This window comes from Citrus clementina, unplaced genomic scaffold (genome assembly GCF_000493195.1).
Source record: "Citrus clementina cultivar Clemenules unplaced genomic scaffold, Citrus_clementina_v1.0 scaffold_1, whole genome shotgun sequence".
Taxonomy (NCBI): domain Eukaryota; kingdom Viridiplantae; phylum Streptophyta; class Magnoliopsida; order Sapindales; family Rutaceae; genus Citrus; species Citrus x clementina.
The window spans coordinates 1,622,908-1,640,455 of record NW_006263303.1 but is presented as its reverse complement, the minus strand read 5'-3'; the positions used below and the strand labels follow the sequence as shown (position 1 = coordinate 1,640,455).

General features: G+C 36.4%; 3 protein-coding genes across 6 annotated transcripts; 1 reads left to right on the top strand and 2 right to left on the bottom strand.

Moving 5' to 3' along the window:
- Positions 1–852: 852 nt before the first annotated feature.
- Positions 853–6,158, bottom strand: LOC18054473 (probable sucrose-phosphate synthase 1). Its single transcript, XM_006450320.2, has 13 exons — positions 5,948–6,158; positions 5,777–5,866; positions 5,043–5,284; positions 4,802–4,865; positions 3,984–4,682; positions 3,771–3,887; positions 3,424–3,555; positions 3,086–3,262; positions 2,762–2,815; positions 2,611–2,673; positions 1,568–2,503; positions 1,357–1,484; positions 853–1,224 (listed from the first exon to the last, which is right to left on the bottom strand). Exons 1-13 carry the CDS (start codon positions 6,128–6,130, stop codon positions 945–947), a joined length of 3,165 nt encoding a protein of 1,054 aa, XP_006450383.1. The 5' UTR covers positions 6,131–6,158; the 3' UTR covers positions 853–944.
- A 3,245-nt stretch (positions 6,159–9,403) lies between these two features.
- LOC18054472 (synaptotagmin-4) lies at positions 9,404–12,935 on the top strand. Of its 4 annotated transcripts, none has more exons than XM_024178298.1 (13): positions 9,404–9,718; positions 9,828–9,908; positions 10,032–10,082; positions 10,151–10,271; positions 10,604–10,731; positions 10,897–10,998; positions 11,101–11,175; positions 11,259–11,338; positions 11,421–11,571; positions 11,648–11,881; positions 11,977–12,273; positions 12,458–12,571; positions 12,693–12,935. In XM_024178298.1, the coding sequence occupies exons 1-13, from the start codon at positions 9,614–9,616 to the stop codon at positions 12,840–12,842; spliced, it is 1,689 nt and encodes a 562-aa protein (XP_024034066.1). In that variant the 5' UTR covers positions 9,404–9,613; the 3' UTR covers positions 12,843–12,935. The 4 variants fall into 4 exon arrangements, with proteins under 4 accessions (XP_024034066.1, XP_006450382.1, XP_024034064.1 ...); XM_006450319.2 differs by having other exon boundaries at positions 9,828–9,932; XM_024178296.1 differs by having other exon boundaries at positions 9,828–9,941.
- A 309-nt stretch (positions 12,936–13,244) lies between these two features.
- LOC18054471 (bifunctional purple acid phosphatase 26) lies at positions 13,245–17,313 on the bottom strand. The gene is made up of 10 exons (XM_006450317.2): positions 17,098–17,313; positions 16,778–16,999; positions 16,241–16,441; positions 15,975–16,086; positions 15,513–15,739; positions 15,187–15,325; positions 14,748–14,968; positions 14,366–14,487; positions 14,057–14,218; positions 13,245–13,707 (listed from the first exon to the last, which is right to left on the bottom strand). The coding sequence occupies exons 2-10, from the start codon at positions 16,964–16,966 to the stop codon at positions 13,641–13,643; spliced, it is 1,440 nt and encodes a 479-aa protein (XP_006450380.1). The 5' UTR covers positions 16,967–16,999; positions 17,098–17,313; the 3' UTR covers positions 13,245–13,640.
- Positions 17,314–17,548: the final 235 nt, after the last annotated feature.

The window sequence follows — 17,548 nt, the reverse complement described above, 5'->3', positions numbered from 1 at the left end:
AGTGATCTTCATCCGATTACTGGAGCAAGTAAATGCTAGGTGAAATTTTCCAAACAAAATCCAAATTACCGAAATTTCAGTTAGTTCTGAAATCGATCGGGTTCAGTTCAGTTAAGTTCTTTCAACCCAATCCATTTTTGGCTACCTCTAAGTAATAATCCATGGTAAAAATGGGAAAAGCTACACTTTCTTAAACGAAGTCCCCAAAGCCCGGGGGGGCATGTATGGGCACATTTTGCTTCTATTGTTGCAACAATGCGGAGTTGAAATGCGCACTTGTGGTTATTACTAAATCGGATGAAATTGTTAGATAATTTCTTGGTATCGTCTTTACACTTGTAACAAATATATTTCGTTACGGCAGAAAATTTAGTTTGTGGAACCAATTAAACATCTTTGTCCGATGTCAACACCATGTGAACCAATCAATCAATGGCCACTTTCCAAATTCATCACATCTCTATGTCACTGTTCACAACTAGCCCCTTACCCTTGCTGTGAGTTATTAATTTGTTTCCAAATAGAGACCCTCCCGCTCATCAAATGATTACGATTGATTATACACTTAATAGACTTATATTATACGCTCTATAGCTATCATCATTGGATTAGTCGACGTATGGAGTTATATGAGTTCGGCCGACGTTGACCGCTACCTGACAAAAGAAGCCGCAAGTTTGATTTTGTTGACAGTTTATAGCAAATTAATTAAAGAGAGCAAATATCGCAACACTCATGTTTTGCTATAACATTCACCGATCATCAAATTTGAGAGGCTGGGTGCTTCAGTGGGCAAGTCTTAAGACAAACTATTTCGGAGCCGAGACAAGTTACAGGCAATGGAGGCAATAACATTGGAAACTAATCTTCTCATTATAAGGCAGCTAACAATCAGTACATTCTCGTTCGTCTCGTTACTTACACGATACATGAGGAGCAGAGAATTACTGCCCCTTGAGTACCCCTAATTTTTCAAGTGATGCTCTTATGTCGTAGCTGTCACACGCTTCATCAACTTGAATAACATTATGACTGTCAAATGAAATGACATCCTCTAAAGAATAGTTTCTATTGGCATGAAGCTTACGGGCACTTTCACCAACTCCCTTCAATATCACAGTTTTATGAACTCCACCAAGCAAGCCTTCATAATCTGTGTCCCCACATTCTCCTGCAATGACCACAACATTCGACAAGTCTATGCCCCAACGAACATGGAGATACCTGAAAATATATGTTCACTCAATTTGGTTACATAACTGCATAAAGATTCATCAAGCATAACAAAACAATTGCAACATTAGGTCATGTTAACCCCTAGTATCTAGCCACTCCATTGAAACACTGCACATTTACCTGAGAGCTTGGGATCGAGAAGCCAATACAGGGATCACATGAAGCTTGGTACCGTTTTGACAATAAATAACATGGCATCGAAGTGCCTGAATTCTCATCAGTTTCCTGAGTTCCTTAACTGGAGGAATCTGTGAAGATGAAAGTAGATATTAACGAAAATGCAGACACTGAAAAATGTGAGTTTCAGTTGTACAATAAGAAAAAGAATTACCATTTGTGGATTGGTTACTTTGAATGCATAGCAATGTATAGTTGATCTCGATTCATCCTCCTCGACAATTTTTCCTTCTTCTCCCTTTCTATCGTTGACAGAAGCAGCCCAACGAACCAAAGTCTTCCTTAAACCTTCTCCACCCCAATGGTATTCTGTATGAAAATGATAATCTAAATCTACCAGAAAGGGAAGCCCATGATTATCTTCGGTGCTTGACGATGGATAGTACAGCTCACTACCACTATTGCAGATAAAAGCATCAAAAGCTAATGGGCTTAAACCTCCCGAAACCAGTAGAGAGTGTAACTCTAAGATAGTCAATGCTGTTGACAAAACAAACCCGATAAATCCTGCAGAATTGTCCTTCCCTGCTGCCTCAACAACCTTTTTAATGATTTCAAGAAAATCTGACGTTGTGTCACAATCTGCAGCAATAACAAAAACATACTTCCGCCTCCTCAATGCTGGAAATTTACCAGAAGCAATGTTATGATCTGCCTTTTGTGTTCCTCCTATGGTTCGATTTGACAATGCCAAGACAGCGTTCTCTAATTTGTTCTTCCCAGTAACAGCATTTTCTTCAGTATCCAAAGAATTATCAAGAGTGCTACCACCTTCGTTTTTGTCGCCATCCAGGGACAGCTTCAAATTCAAAGATAAATCATGTATGTCTCTCAAGGAATCACCAGGTGAATCGGATTCAGAATTATCAAGTCCATTGTCACTTCTCTGCCACCTAGGCTGCCTCTGTCTGCAACTGGCAATACGAGATAAGTATGCTTTACAGTGCTCAGGCCATGAAAACTGATGAATGTTTTTAAGTCCATTCTGCCTGCATCTTTCCCAAAGCTGCTTATCAGATACAAGCTTAAGAAGAGCATCAGCAATAGACTGCTGATCATGAGGGTCTACCAGCAGTCCATTGTCAAGAACCTGCCGCAAGTTCATAGTCATTATTTAAAAGCAAGCATAGAACTTCAATCTAGAATTAAATAAATAGACAAGCTAAGCAATAAGAAGGCTCTGGGGATGGTTCAAACCCGATGAATATCAACAGGACCCCCATTTTTTGTGGCAACAATGGGCAAACCATGAGCTGCTGCCTGCAAAGTAAAAAGAGCTTATGATGAATTTGTTGAAGAATTAAAATCAGAAGTATGAAAAATTGTAAACACTAGAAGAGAGAATAACCTCAATTAACGTAAGTCCGAATGGCTCAATGAAAGCTGGATTGATAAATACACCCTACACCACCCACCAGAAAGATGAAAGTAAAAATAAATCTCATCATGGTAAAAGTTGAATGACATATATACTAGAGCAACTTAAAACAAATCACGATCTTTCCTTTCTGTGGAAGTAATTGAATCCAAAAGGAAGCAGATAGCTTATGGGTCATGTTACATGAAAAGTTATGTCGCTAATACATCAGTAGTTAAAAAGCATAGGGGGTATTACTACAATTAGCTAATCCAGTTCTTGCTTCAAGTTAGAAGAATCCATCACAAACTCTACCTTCGTTTTGGCTGCTAGACGATAAATGTCAGGAACATCAGACTGCTTATGGTGTTTAGGATATGCCACTTGGCCATATAAATCATATTTGTCAATCAACTTAAGAATGGAAAGAAGCAATGCTGCATTTGTTCCTGACATTTCGTCAATATCATCTCGATTTCCCATTATTAGTGTCTGCAACAACAGAAGATATAAAAGTTAATAGTCAGAAAACAGGTATATAAAAATTATGTAAATAATGGCATCAATATCCAGAGGACAAGGAGGAACTTTGGATCAGAAGTGTTGCAAGATGGATGCACTAGTCAGGAACAGATCAAAGACTTTTAACTTACAAGATTAGCAAGCTCCCTCAGAGGACGGCATTCTCCAAATGCCTTGACCAAAGTTGTAATATTCTTTTTAGGGTCTGGGCGGGCAAGGGCAAGTATCATAGGCTTGCGTGCATTTGAAAAGAAACGCATTATCTGCCAATTCAAAAGTTCCAAGGTCAGTGTACTGTAATCAGAATCTCTACTGTGCACGCAAGGGAAAAGATCCTCAACATTCTGTAGTTCCTGTTTTGTAGTAAAATAATAGAAAAGATCAACAGACAGCAGCACAGAGGCTATCACAACCAAAATGATGAAAAAGAAAGAACTTCTTTGTTTTTTGGATTAAAAGAAGAAAGAACTATTATAACCTCGGACCATATTGGCGGGTCTGGAGAGGCAGGACCGCCTTCATCTCTCTCCACTTCCCCATCCACATCTCCGTTGTGTGGAACAATGTGATGAAATTCCATTCCAGGAGGAATTACCTGAACATTATTATGAATATTTAAGATAAAGAGAACCAAGAAAAGTACACTACAATAAATAACTAAACATGTTTTAGATAAAAATTATAGACTTACAACCATACGAGGCATAAACCTGCCATGACAGCTTACACCCCTTTTGATTCTTGCCCTGAGCTTACGCTCCAGTACTGGATCGAATCCATCATAAAGGCGCCATTGCTCTTCTATTTCCTGTCGGGTGCTAGTTACAACGATCTCAGAGGTATCAAGAGACAGCTCCTCAGCCTCTATCCGTCGCATTATTTTATATGTTGTATTAATTTCATCCCTTGATAGGCGTCCTTGCTTCAAAAGTTGTTCAAGCTTATCTCGCCCCAGTGAGTGCCCAGTAAAAACCATTGGCACATTTAGAGCTCCAGATAGAAGAGCAGCAGCATCACCTGCATCAGGATAATGTCCATGAATTGCAACCGGCCAGATTGGTTGTCCAGAACCAACTTGCTCACCCAGAACCTTGGAAATTTGAATGATGTGGGTCAGTGCAGCATCAACAAATTCAGGAATGTGAGGCCAAAGAAGTTCTTTTTGTACATATTTATCTTTTGGGCCAAAAGGTATACGGATGATATAAGCACCACTGCTCTCCCCAAGCCCATGCATCAAATTCTCAGTGTTTTTTCGATTCAGCATTTCTGATGGTTCAGCATAGGTCCAATCTACATCTGGAGCTGATACTTGTCTTGTCAGCAAATCAACTCTGTAAACTCCTGGCATTGAACCCAATGCCCTTGCAAGTTCTACAACATACTTAACCTGTTAGAAACACCATATTCCAAACTTCACCAGGAGGAATAGAGTAGTATATAACAACACTAATGATAGTGTTGATTATCAGAAAAGTAGCAGGAAAAAAAGTTATCTCTGAAAGTTACCTGACCCCCTGTATCAGAGTCACGACCTAACTCCATGTTCTCACCGCGTATCAAGCCATGAAGACTGCACAAATATTTCATGTTAAAATCTACAAAAACCATCTTAAAAACCAGAGAATTGATAAGCTCTGAATCAAAAGATCCTAGATTTCTGTTTATAGTTATAATAAAAAACTGAATTCAGAATAAACCACCGTATATCCTCATAGATCATGAGATCACAATTAAATGCATCGCATGCCTTATCAACACAATGTAGAGTTTCTTTTCCTTGTACTGAATGGCCCAATTCTCCATCGTATCAACTGAACTGATTCTAGGCATTCTTCCTTTGGTGCTACCACCATGGGCAGAAAGTTCACCAGACACGTCTCCTTTGTCTCCTTCCGATAAGTCTTCCGACATATCAGCAGATGCCTCTTTGCGGCCTCTTTCACGCTCAAGACGGCGTTTAGCTTTACGCTGAGCTTCCTCTCCTTCAATCTATATTTGAGTTGAAAGAGAAGTAGAATCAAGTTAACAAATCTATAAATAATTGAAAAACAATTGAGTATTTGAAAAACACATATATCTGTGGGGAAAAAAAAAATTGAAACTATGTGCCACATTCACACTGTCATGCTAAAATGAGATTATTAAAAAAATAATAATAGTGAAAACAGAGCATAAACTAAGCGAAATAAAGCGAACTAGTATGCAATTGGCCGTCATCTCCGATTTATTATTTAACTTCGTTAGAAATTGCACAAATTGCATGTGATCCTTGAGAATACGAACATCTGCACCTGCACCTGAGGATTCTTACGTGATCCAATAACGGATGTGAAAATCCGTACGATACGAAGCACAGCAACAAAACAGAACAAATTCTCAAAATTAAATTTCAACGTTTAAACTACAATGTGAATAGCTAAAACTAAGCGGAAAAAAAGCAAGAAGAAGAATTGAAAAGACTAGCAAAATCAAAACAAAAACCTGTTTCTTCTTGCGAGCCAGATTCCAAATCCGCCAACACATGTTCTCCAATCTAGTGTTTCTCTCTTGCGGACTCCTCGTAGCCGCAGCCTAGACATTAGAAATAGACGATCATAATAATAGGAATAATAAAATTAAGAAAGAAAGACAATTTAAGAAAGAAAAAGGTACTCGAATCCAAGAGCGGTGGAGATCGGTTTCATCGAAGCCGGTGATGACTTGCTCGACGAAGTAACGAGTAGGACTGAAACGCCCTCTCTCTCTAAGCAACAGCGACGATTTTGCGTCGTCGATTCCCGGACCGACGTCCAGGATCGCTTCTAAGTAACTGTTAACCCAGTCGTTTCCCGCCATTTCCAACTCCACAAGCAAACAAACAAACAAAAAAATTAATAAGAGATTACTGTTTGTGCATGCTTAACGAGTGAGGATGGCAGTTATTATTATGTTACGTTATGTACACTGTGTAGCAGTTTCTTTGAGAATGTTGTGGAAGAAGAGTCAAGTAGAGTGAGTGGGAAGATTATTTGGAGAGAGCGAGACGGGGAGAGAGAGAGAGAGAGAGAGGCTGCTTGGCTCGCGCTTCGCGTTGCTTTCGTTATATAATTTGAACTTTCGACTTTGCGATTTCTCTGGAAATGACTTTGCAACTTTGTATTAATTATTCTTTCCTTTTATTTTTATTTGGGAGTGCCCGTGTTGATTCTCTAAAATCGTGACACATCACGTACATGCCGCCCCCACTCACGTTAAAAACCTCACAATAACCAAAAAAGTGTTGGCTCGATTGTCGATGGAGTCTCCTTAAGTGCCTTAACTGTATTTGTTCTTTAATTCGAATTGCATGGAAGTCGTCTTTGTTGAGAGAATATGTGTCTCTCGATTCAAGTGAGGACTTTTAATCTGAGTTGTAGTACAAGCTTAAAGATGCCTCCCACAGTTGGGACCATCCCCAAAATACCTCGTGGTTAAAAAAAAAAAAAACCTCACAATAAATTTTTTTTTAAAAAAGTAACAAAATTAGAAATTTATTGTAATATAATTTAAACCAAATTAGAATGTGTGAATTATGACAACTGTCAAGTATGTTTTGTGCTCATTTTCTCCTTGAGATGATTAATCATCTCTTGCTTCTTATTCACTTAAAATATCTACATATAATTTACCCTCTTCAAAATCTTAATAATGATATAGTTATAGTAAACGGGAATATATACACAGTAGATAAGTCATTTTTCAATGCAAACGTTTATATTGAAAAATAATTTGATACAACGACGCGTTTGGTATAATACTTTTACTCTTTATTAAATCTCTAATTGTTTTGTTACATCTGTAAATTTCTTTATTAAATATTTATGCAATAACGTAATATGATATATGATCAGGAATACATGGACGAAAATTTAAGGGATCGACGATGAAAAATTTTTAAAATTTAAAATTTTGTAAGGAAAACTGTGGATGAAGCATCGTAAACTACTTTCGGGGTACACATTTTTTTTTTACTGATAATTGTTATCAAGCTGATCAAATACTAGGATCACCATCAAACACGTAAAAGTTAAAACCCAAATAAAATAATTGGAATTGGGTCAATTCACATTTGCATTAACAGGCGTCAAGAGTTACGTGAAATTAATAAAAAGCATCATTAGCAGATTAGCATGACTCAGCAGGATTTGTGCCGGGCATCAATTCAATTAAAAAAGGAATCTACAAGAGTCAAGATAAGAAACGAATAAATTTGAAGGCAAAGCCCGCACCTTAATTCCAAGATTGGTCGCGTCTCTAATGTGTTTACCCGCGAATTGAACGTTCAAAAGAAGATGGGGATGTCTTTTGTATGCTCAAAATTGATTGGATTGATTTATGGTTTATAATATTTCCAGACTTAATCAACCAATCAAATCCCACCAAGTTAGTCATTATAGTAATTAAAAATATTTCATCAAAAATAAAGATGGTGGATTGCTAGAGAGGAGTTCATGCCAAGTATCCTCATTCACTGTTCAAGAGCATATATTACGTACACAGATAAGATTTATATTCCAAATGTAAAGGTTTTATTCCATATTTTCTTCTTTTCCAAATGCCGAGAGCTTAAAGTTGCTCCCAGTACTGTTTGTAAACCCATTTTTCACTATTAACGAATCTTTGGTCCGATTAATTTTGCCCTACTATCAAGGTTATATACTTTTATATAGTTCGAGTCTACTCATATATGAAAGGAAAATTTCTCAACCTTGAATGGAGAATTGTCTACTCTTCAAGTTTTAGAAGAAATTTACCTCGGGGAAAATTGAGCTCAAAATTCGCCTACCTCTTGAGGCATATTTTCTTTTGATAAAAGAAAAAAAATTAAGTTAAATTTCCAACATATCAACATGCACCTTTTTTTTTTATTACATGAGACTATTTTTTAATAGTACAACTCATATTAAATGATATTACAACTAATATTTACAAATCAGACTATTACTAAGATTAGTTCAAATTTTTATCCTCTTTAATATTCGAAAGACGTTTAGTCCACTCACATTTCGAAATGGAGAAAATTATTTTCACTTAAATTGAGAAAAAAAATTAAACCCCATAATACATTGTGGGAGTTTAAATCCATGACCTCACAATTGTAATATTTAAATTCTAACCATTATACGTTAGGCTAATGGCTACAAATCAACATGCACTTGCACTCGTTAGTTGGACGAAATACACTTGAGTGAAGTCAAAACTTTCTTTGCATAGGAACCATACGTTATATGTAAATAATGTTGTCAATGTCTTTGCTTCGCAGACGGGACAGGCTCCTAAATTATCTTGTTCCATATTTTATTTACAAAGTTAACCAATCACAGATGATGCGATAGGGCGCCATGTGGCACGCATGCAAATAGCATTGATGGGAGTACGTCCAGGTCACGTTACACGTATCAGGCTGGGAGCTATTTACGATTTGCCAATCCACCCTCCTGGACTAACGCGAGCCACCAATTGGATGCAGACTAAATTTCATATTTGCTCTCTTGGCCCTCGATGAATACGGTTTTCAACATAAGTGCCCAAAAATTATATCATTTTGTTCCCGCACCCCTTTCCTATCAAGCCTTCTGCTTTTGTGTCCCTAAAACATAACAAAGCACAACAGTACAATAATAACATAATCAACTAATTAAGGAACATTAACTACTGTCTACAATCATTATTATTTCATTGTCTCATTGAGTGCATGAAATATTGTTCATAAATTTTTAATGTACACTTATTACATATTTTATCATTTGCTTAATAAATAACAAATCGTTTAGAATAATTTTTTTAAATATAATTTACACATGTTTAGCACTATTTTATTTTTTTTAATGATATTATTAATTTATTAAGATCTTTTTCCATGTATAGCATAATAATGATGTAGAGATTTCTAATGAATTTTGAGATAAATTGAAGTTCTTTTAATAAAAATAATGTAGCAGATGAGAGAAAAATTAGGGGCATTTTCCAAAACTAAATAAACAAAGATTTTAATAAAAGAGAAGAAAGAGAAAAGAAAAGAGAGAGCAACAAAGGCAGGTGGTGGTTTAAACCCAAGCGAAAGGAACAAACAAATTACTTTTCTTTCCTTCTTTGCTTTGCAAATCAAAGTTAAATTGCTTCATTGAATTATTCCACGTTAATATGATCTCATTATATTTTTATTAGCTAGAGTGCTTGCTATAAGCACGCAATCTTCATATTCTCTTCCATGCACACCCAACAACGACGTTCGTAACTTTCCCACCAGACCAGCCCCATTACCAACTTTTCTTTTCATGATTAAATTTTCCGGGAAAAATGTCTTTCTTATATGGCATGTTTTTTGGGATCTCCTTCGGGATTGGATTGATGGTCGCGTATGCTCGTTATGAGAACGTTCGATCCCGCCGTCGCGCTGAACTCGTACTATTCTTGGATCTTCAGCATTGCAGGATCTGTCATTCCTGATTATCTCTGTAAGTGACGACTTGTCGTTTGTTTTTGTTTTTGATCTGTGTTAACATTTTTATAGGCAAACATAGTGGCTGCATTTTCCCGGATGACAGTCCAAGATTCAAGAAAACTCATTCCTCCTGAATTTTATCCTCCATGGGTTGTTTTTCAACAGAGACAGAAGGTAAAATTAGTAACAATCATAATAATATGCTACAATGACACATTATTTACTTATAATCTTAGTACTGATTTTTTTTTAAATTTTTTTAATCAATGGCAGTTAAATTGGCTTAATTATCAACTTGACAAACTTTGGCCATTCATTAATGAGGTAACCCGTGGTGATTAGTTCTTTTAATTATGTGGTAATGTTGTTAAATAGCTGTTACAATGTTGTAGGCAGCATCAGAGCTGATAAGAAGCAATGTTGAGCCTATTCTTGAACAATACAGACCAAGTATCTTAGCCTCTCTCAGCTTTTCAAAATTGACCCTTGGTACTGTGGCTCCACAGTTCACAGGTTAGTTTTTTATATATATTTTTTTCAACTTTGATTTTGTGTTTTAAGAAACGGGTACTAGAGTTGGTAAGAAAACAGAGCAAAACATATAGTAATAGTAAGAGAGATTGAAATTTTTAGTGACTCATTCTGTTGGTATTGTAATTTTGTGGCTTTGAAGCCACCGTTTTTATGGAACGAAATTTCTAGCTGTTAAGTAAAGTCTAATGATTGTTCCAATAAGTGACAAAGGCATAACTGTGTGTAAGTATTTACCAGACACATCGGCAGTATAGTTTCCTAAGAGCAAAAACAAAGTAGAGCCTAATTTTATTTTTTTATTCGTGGTTTAGGAGTTGCCATAGTAGAGAGTGAAAGCGGAGAAGAGGGAATTACAATGGAATTGGAGATGCAGTGGGATGGTAACCCAAATATTGTACTTGATATTCGAACAAGAGTTGGTGTAGGACTTCCTGTGCAGGTAACTTCTGATTTCTGTCCACGCTCAAAAGTAACAACTGATATTGTTCTTTGTGTAAATGTTTGTGAAGATAGTTTGTGTTTTTGTTTGCAGCATCAGATGTAGAGTTAGTTTTAACTTTCTATTTTCTTTTCATTCTTTTTGGTTTTCAATTTCTTCATTCAGGTGAAGAATATTGGATTCACTGGGGTTTTCAGGTTGATCTTCAAACCACTGGTAGATGAGTTTCCTTGTTTTGGAGCTGTTGCTTATTCATTGAGAGAAAAGGTCAGTTACAATAATCTTCATTTTTTCTATGACAGAAAAGAAACTTTTCTGCCTGCTCATAGATGAACCCGAACTTAGTTGTTAATTTGCTTGTACGTACAGAAAGATCTGGATTTCACACTTAAAGTTGTTGGTGGCGATATATCATCAATCCCTGGGATCTCTGATGCTATTGAGGTTTGAGCAAACTTTGTCTTAGTTCTTCTGTTACTTCTTTAACAAGCAACTCGATTTTATTTTATTTATAAAACTTTGCACAGGAAACAATTATAGATGCTATTGAAGACTCAATAACATGGCCTGTTCGACAAATTATACCTATATTACCCGGGGATTACAGGTATTTCATTTTCCATGAAGTTCCTTGGCTCTCAACTTCATGATTCATGTTGCTGTCATTGATAATTTTCTTAATGTTTTAGTGACTTGGAGTTGAAGCCTTGTGGCACATTAGATGTGAAGCTTGTGCAAGCCAAGGAGTTAACAAATAAAGACCTTATCGGGAAATCTGATCCTTTTGTTGTGATATTTGTGCGTCCACTGCGTGACAGAATGAAAACCAGCAAAACAATTGTGTGTAAACTTGCCTTTTATGCTTGCATTTAGCAATTTTCAATCTCAGCTTGAATACTTCTCACTGTATGTGCAGAACAATGAACTGAACCCAATCTGGAATGAGCACTTTGAATTCACAGTTGAAGATGCTTCAACTCAACACTTGACAGTAAGAGTCTTTGATGATGAAGGACCAATGCTGGCCCCTGAAATTATTGGTATTGCTCAAATAGCACTAAAAGAACTTGAGCCTGGTAAAGTGAAGGATGTATGGTTGAAACTGGTCAAGGATGTTAAGGTCCAGAGAGATACCAAAAACAGGGGTCAGGTGAGGATGCCAACTGATTGATTGCAGCATTTATACTGGCTGTGCATAAGATGGCGGTAATTATCTCTAACTTGTGCAATTTTTCTTGGCATTAGGTGCATCTTGAGCTGTTATACTGTCCTTTTGGCACAGAGAGCAGTCTTAAGAATCCTTTCAACTCCGACTACTCATTGACCACATTGGAGAAGAGCCTTAAGAGTGAAACAAGTAGAGCGGAAGCTGCTGAGCTTGGAAAGATTGCAACTCAAAAGAAAAGTGACGTTATTGTGAGAGGAGTATTATCCATTACAGTGATAGCTGCTGAAAACTTGCCGAAAGTAGATTTGATAGGAAAGGCTGATCCCTTTGTTGTCCTTCAACTGAAGAAAGCTGGAAACAGAGCGAAGACTAGGGTGAGTATCAGATTTCCAGTTATAGTGGCAAAAACCTAGTTCATTATAGAATGTCGAACACATCTTTATAAGTCACCTATGCTTCCATATTCATCTTTGTAGCAAAATATTAACTGGCGCAAAAGATGGTTGATGTTCAGAGGTTTTGAAACCTCTTCGTTTTTTAACCATTCTACTTTCTCAGGTTGCACACGACACCCTGAATCCAGTTTGGAATCAGACATTTGACTTTGTTGTGGAGGATGGACAGCATGAAATGTTAATTTTGGATGTTTATGACCATGACACCTTTGGGAAGGTAACACTCCATTCATCATTGTCACTTCATTGATGAATTAGACTTCAAAAAAAGCTTTCAGAAATTTCCTACTTCTTGCTGAAGTCCTGGATTAAATTGTTTCACTATATGAATCATTCAGGACAAAATGGGGAAATGCATCATGACACTCACTAGGGTCATGATGGAAGGCGAAATTCAAGACAGTTTCCATATAGATGGCACTAAATCAGGGAAACTTTTTTTGAATCTCAAGTGGACTCCTCAGCTGGTTCTCCGTGACTCCTCTTGATTATCAGAGGTGACATCAAATGCTTTTTGATGTTAATATCCTTTGCACGTCCTTCCTGCTGCTAACAGAGATGAAAAAAATTGCAGTTTATAGAGTGGTAATGTCCTCATTTCAGGATTTTTTATACAAAATCTCAGGCCAGTCTTATTTTGGATAGAAATCTGATTCTTTTCCTATTAAATTCAGTAGCAATTTTTGAGGAAACAAATGTAGAGATGGAACTTTTCTACAAGGCACTGCAGAAAACAGAATTCTGCTGATGTGGATGTCAAACATATTTGACCATATATTCTTTTGTTTATTTTTGGAAATGTATGACAGTTGTGATGGATCGAAATCGGAATATAAAAAATTTAAATCATGTTCAAGCTCAAGCAAGAGAGTAATCAAATTTTGGTCTACTTCCACATTTGAAAAGTTAGTAATCGTCAAAGGATTGAGCACAACAAACAAGACGGGATTTTCACAAAAACGAAACTATTTCGTTCTTGATTCAGGAATATGTTTTTATCATCCAAAAATGATAACTTATATGAACTTAACAAATAAACTATATAGGGATTGGATTTTCTATGGAAATAACTCCTCTGTGTAGGCATTTTCCAGAAATGCAGATGGTCCTTTCCTTGGACATCACAGTTAAATTTCTTCTTCAGCTTAGCAGTATATCCTACGCTCATACTTCATTCCCCAGCAATTGAAGTGATGATACCACAAGTAAAAGTATTTGATAACCCCAGCATACCCAAAGAGATTGTGGAGGCAAGGGAAAGGGTCCGATGAATATGAAAGATAATTTCAACGGACTTCAACTCTCGGCTTTAGATGATTCTTCTTGAGTTTTCTCCTCCGCAGATTGTTTGACCTGTACAACATCCCAGTTTGGTTTGGAAATTTCATGATTGGGAATAATGAATAAACAACTAATAATTAGATCAGGCAGTTCAACTCAGTCTCATTTTCCCGCATGTTGTGCGCTTAAGTTAGAACTTTTTTAGTTGTTTGAAATCAGTTTTTGCAGTACCAAAACAGTTGCAAACCTTTTCTTAAACACATGTGAACAATAATTGGTTAATGGTCGTTGTTGAGACTTCCAGGTTTTTTTAACCCTTTTTGAAACGTTAGAAGGCTGAGACACAATGCATCAAGGCCGACTAAATGAAAAAAGATCACACTCGCTATGAGAACGAGAAGTGCAAAAAGACTACACTTACCAGTACTGGTTGTGGAATACTACAGAATCTGTAGTTACTTTATTCCCATCATCATTCCGGTTCCAGTGATAGAATGCATGAGTTCTATTCTTAATCTCCAATGTAGAATGACCATAACTGGCTTCACGGAATGCTGAATAATTTGGTTGCGGGTCTAAAAACCTAACAATGAATTGAAAATATGAGGATAACTATTAATTGTCCAGAAATTGCCAAGAAATATATTGGAAAACTTGATACTTCAGAAATGCTATGCCACCTCCAACTTAAATTTCATTGCAGAAGATTCACACGGCAGATTTGCCTTACCTTCCAGCAAGACCTTCCTGATTTCCTCCATCTCCCACTGTTAAATAAACCGGAGCTGATTTGTCAGGTACAGGATAACGGTCACCACTTGTGAAATTGTAGTGTATATTTGATATGCGGTACTGCAATCAACAAAATTACTCTTTCTGAGACAAAACTATATTTGTCAGCAAAAACAGAACAAAACAGAATAATGCCTATTGTTACCCAGAGTCAAAAACAAAAGTTTAAGAGTTTTCAGAATTCGATGATGACCTAACCCGAATAAGAAAGTAGCATTCATATTACCAATCTTTGTTACTTATTACACTGGTTTGTACTCACTTCATTCTCTTTGATCTGATTATTAATAAAAGAAATGAAAAGGAAAAGACATCCTTACTGATCTTTCATAGGCATGAACATGGCCGGCAAAGATGAAGTCGACCCTGGAATGGACAAACCAGCTCTCAAATACAGCTCGCATACTTTCACCTTCCATGTAGTGCACCACATTACTACTGTAGAGCGGAACATGCATGAGAACAATAAGCCAAGGTGTCTTCTCCCTGTCCACCTTTTTTAGCTCTTCTCTCAGCCACCACCATTGAGGTGTGTATTTCACTGATCATCCCAAAATAAAATAAAATAAAATAAAATAAAATAAACAAGAATCCTTTCTTTCCTTTTGGGTGATAATAAAAGTAATTCAATATTGACTCTGTGAGAACTGGTGATTCGAGCGATGGTCAATATTCACGTCCACAACAATTTAAAATACAAGACAAAAAATGTGAAAGTAAATGTCGTAAAATATTACTTATGGAAATGAGAGAGGTTACCATAAGGAGAATAGCTGGATAGGACAATGATATGAGCAGATGCCCGTCGAATAGCATACCATAGTGGATTGGTGCTTTTGGAGGCAGTATAAGGTGTAGCTATTCTATGTAGATATGACTTAAAAGGAATAACCTCCCCCTGGAAAATTAAGCTATGGCATATGAGTTCAATAATAATAAATAAGCCATTACATGCATTATACAGCATAACAGGAAAAGTCATTTTTTCCTTTTGCCTAAAAGATGAAACCTACATTCATATTAAAATCTTGGTATACTAAATGTTTAAAATTTCATGTGGATAATTGAAATGAAATTCAAGGTACCATGTTTGGCATGAACTCTATCTCATGATTCCCAGCTGACCAAATCCAAGGCTGATATGCAGCACTTTGCTCTATAAAACGACCCCATGAATCCCATCTAATACCAACATCATTGTACTCGTACCTATCCGCGTAAGAGAGATCACCAAGAAATAATACGGACTGTCCCCCGCTCTGCATGTAGTGCTTGAGAGTGGAAAGTGAATTATACGTTTGACCCAAATCACCTAAAATTTTACAAAACCAATTATAATAGAGAAAATTCTGAAAATGTAATAAGTAATTTCCAGCAACTCTAATTAGTCTGTTTGGAGTCTGAAAATGATCTATACCATACATTATATCTTTTGTCAGAAAAACACAATTACTTCCTTATTCAGGAAGCTAAATGTCCTGTTTGTTAATAAATGAAAATCAAACTTATCTGCATTTCAAGAGATTATAAGAGTGAAGACATCTTACCAATAATTCCAAAAGTATAAGGAGCATCTGGATGAATCTTTGGGGGTGTTTGGAACCAAAATTCACGAGAAGAGTCTCCATCTCCTATCTTGTAATAGTACTTGGTGTCATACTAAAAGACCATAAATTATGAAGTGTTAGCACGAGAGGATATGAATAAAATTCACGAGAAGAGTCACCATCTCAGATCTTGTAATGGTACTTTGTGTCATGGTAAAAGACCAGAAATTATGAAGTGTACACTAGAATAGTTAGCTAACATTTACCTCGAGGTCATCGACAAGGCAATGATGAATGTAACCAGACTTATATTTGTAAAAGGTATAGTTTGTCACCGTGCCTTCAGCACTAGAATCATATTTCTTCTCTAATTTTCCATATTGTACTCTATTTGACCCCAGTTCATTGGGTGTAACCCATGAGATTATCACAGCCTTTCCATCATAATCCCCTTGAGTGATTCGCACCTATACCAACAAATCACAGTAAGCAAATTTAATAGCAAGAATATAGAAAGCTACTATATACCACAAATTATCAAATTATGAAAAATTTAGTGGGCGCCAGTTGGCTCAAATGGTAACACTTCTTGAGTGATACAAGCGGGGTTCAAATCCTGCTCACATGGATAGGGAGGGAATTTAGCTTCCAGTAATACAAAAAGAGTCTTTAAATTAAGTTATTATTCTAATATCCATTGGAAATGAAAAGTTTTGGCCCATCTTTTACATAGAATCTCAAAAAAGGACTCAAATTAAACTCAAGTGGGTCAAAGAATCAAAATGAAAAGGGGTTTTGCTTACTTGTTGAGGCGCATTGTGACCTTTTGGGATGTCAAAAACTTTATTGTGGAGAGGGATATCAGCAGATGGCCATTCAGTACGAATGAATCTACTTGTGATCCTCGCAGTTCCATTATTCAAGCTTAATAGTAATGTCAAATACAACATGATTTGAAACAATGGCACCAGCTTCGCAAATGATACTGCCATTGCTGTTGCTGCTGTTTTATTCTAGTCTCACCGCTGTCAAAAAAAAGCAAGTAAATAATAAAATAAAATAATTGATTAAATAATTGAAGCATATGGGTATTGAAATCTGAAATGAAAGGTTTGATTTTTACCTTGAGAGGGAGGACGGAGAGGGGTTTGGTAACTTGGTGGGAAGTTTGAGATCGGTCGTTGACGGTTAAAATATGAAGTGGTAAGCGCAAGCTAGCAGACAGTGACGTTGGCAAGCTTATGATGGTGGGGCCTGGTTCGTTGATTCGCTTTTGTGGATTTTTAATGATCTTAGTTTTTGGTTCTATTTGTGGCCAACAGCATCTGAGTTTTCTTCTTTTTTTTTTTATTCCTTTTTGGGTCATACAATTGAATGTTCTTACGTTTATAAAGTTGGGTTACCAAATGGGGAAACTTATACGAATGGTTTAAAATGAGTATCCTTTTGCAAAAACGGCCTAGTTAATTTTTTTCATGTAAAATAGTTATTTTGAACATATATATATTTTTTATGAATTGTCACACTAGAAATGCAATCGACATGTAGTCATCAATCACTTATGAATTATGTGT

Coding starts and splice junctions, on each gene's coding strand:
- LOC18054473 (XM_006450320.2), bottom strand. CDS start 6,130: ATGGCGGGAAACGACTGGGTTAACAGTTACTTAGAAGCGATCCTGGAC. Junction 4,683..4,801: donor ACTCTGATACAGGGGGTCAG/GTAACTTTCAGA, acceptor TGTTTCTAACAG/GTTAAGTATGTTGTAGAACT. Junction 1,485..1,567: donor AAGTAACCAATCCACAAATG/GTAATTCTTTTT, acceptor TCATCTTCACAG/ATTCCTCCAGTTAAGGAACT.
- LOC18054472 (XM_024178296.1), top strand. CDS start 9,614: ATGTCTTTCTTATATGGCATGTTTTTTGGGATCTCCTTCGGGATTGGA. Junction 9,942..10,031: donor AGAGACAGAAGGTAAAATTA/GTAACAATCATA, acceptor AATCAATGGCAG/TTAAATTGGCTTAATTATCA. Junction 10,272..10,603: donor TGTGGCTCCACAGTTCACAG/GTTAGTTTTTTA, acceptor TTCGTGGTTTAG/GAGTTGCCATAGTAGAGAGT.
- LOC18054471 (XM_006450317.2), bottom strand. CDS start 16,966: ATGGCAGTATCATTTGCGAAGCTGGTGCCATTGTTTCAAATCATGTTG. Junction 16,087..16,240: donor GCCTTGTCGATGACCTCGAG/GTAAATGTTAGC, acceptor ATGGTCTTTTAG/TATGACACCAAGTACTATTA. Junction 15,740..15,974: donor TTATACTTTTGGAATTATTG/GTAAGATGTCTT, acceptor GTAAAATTTTAG/GTGATTTGGGTCAAACGTAT.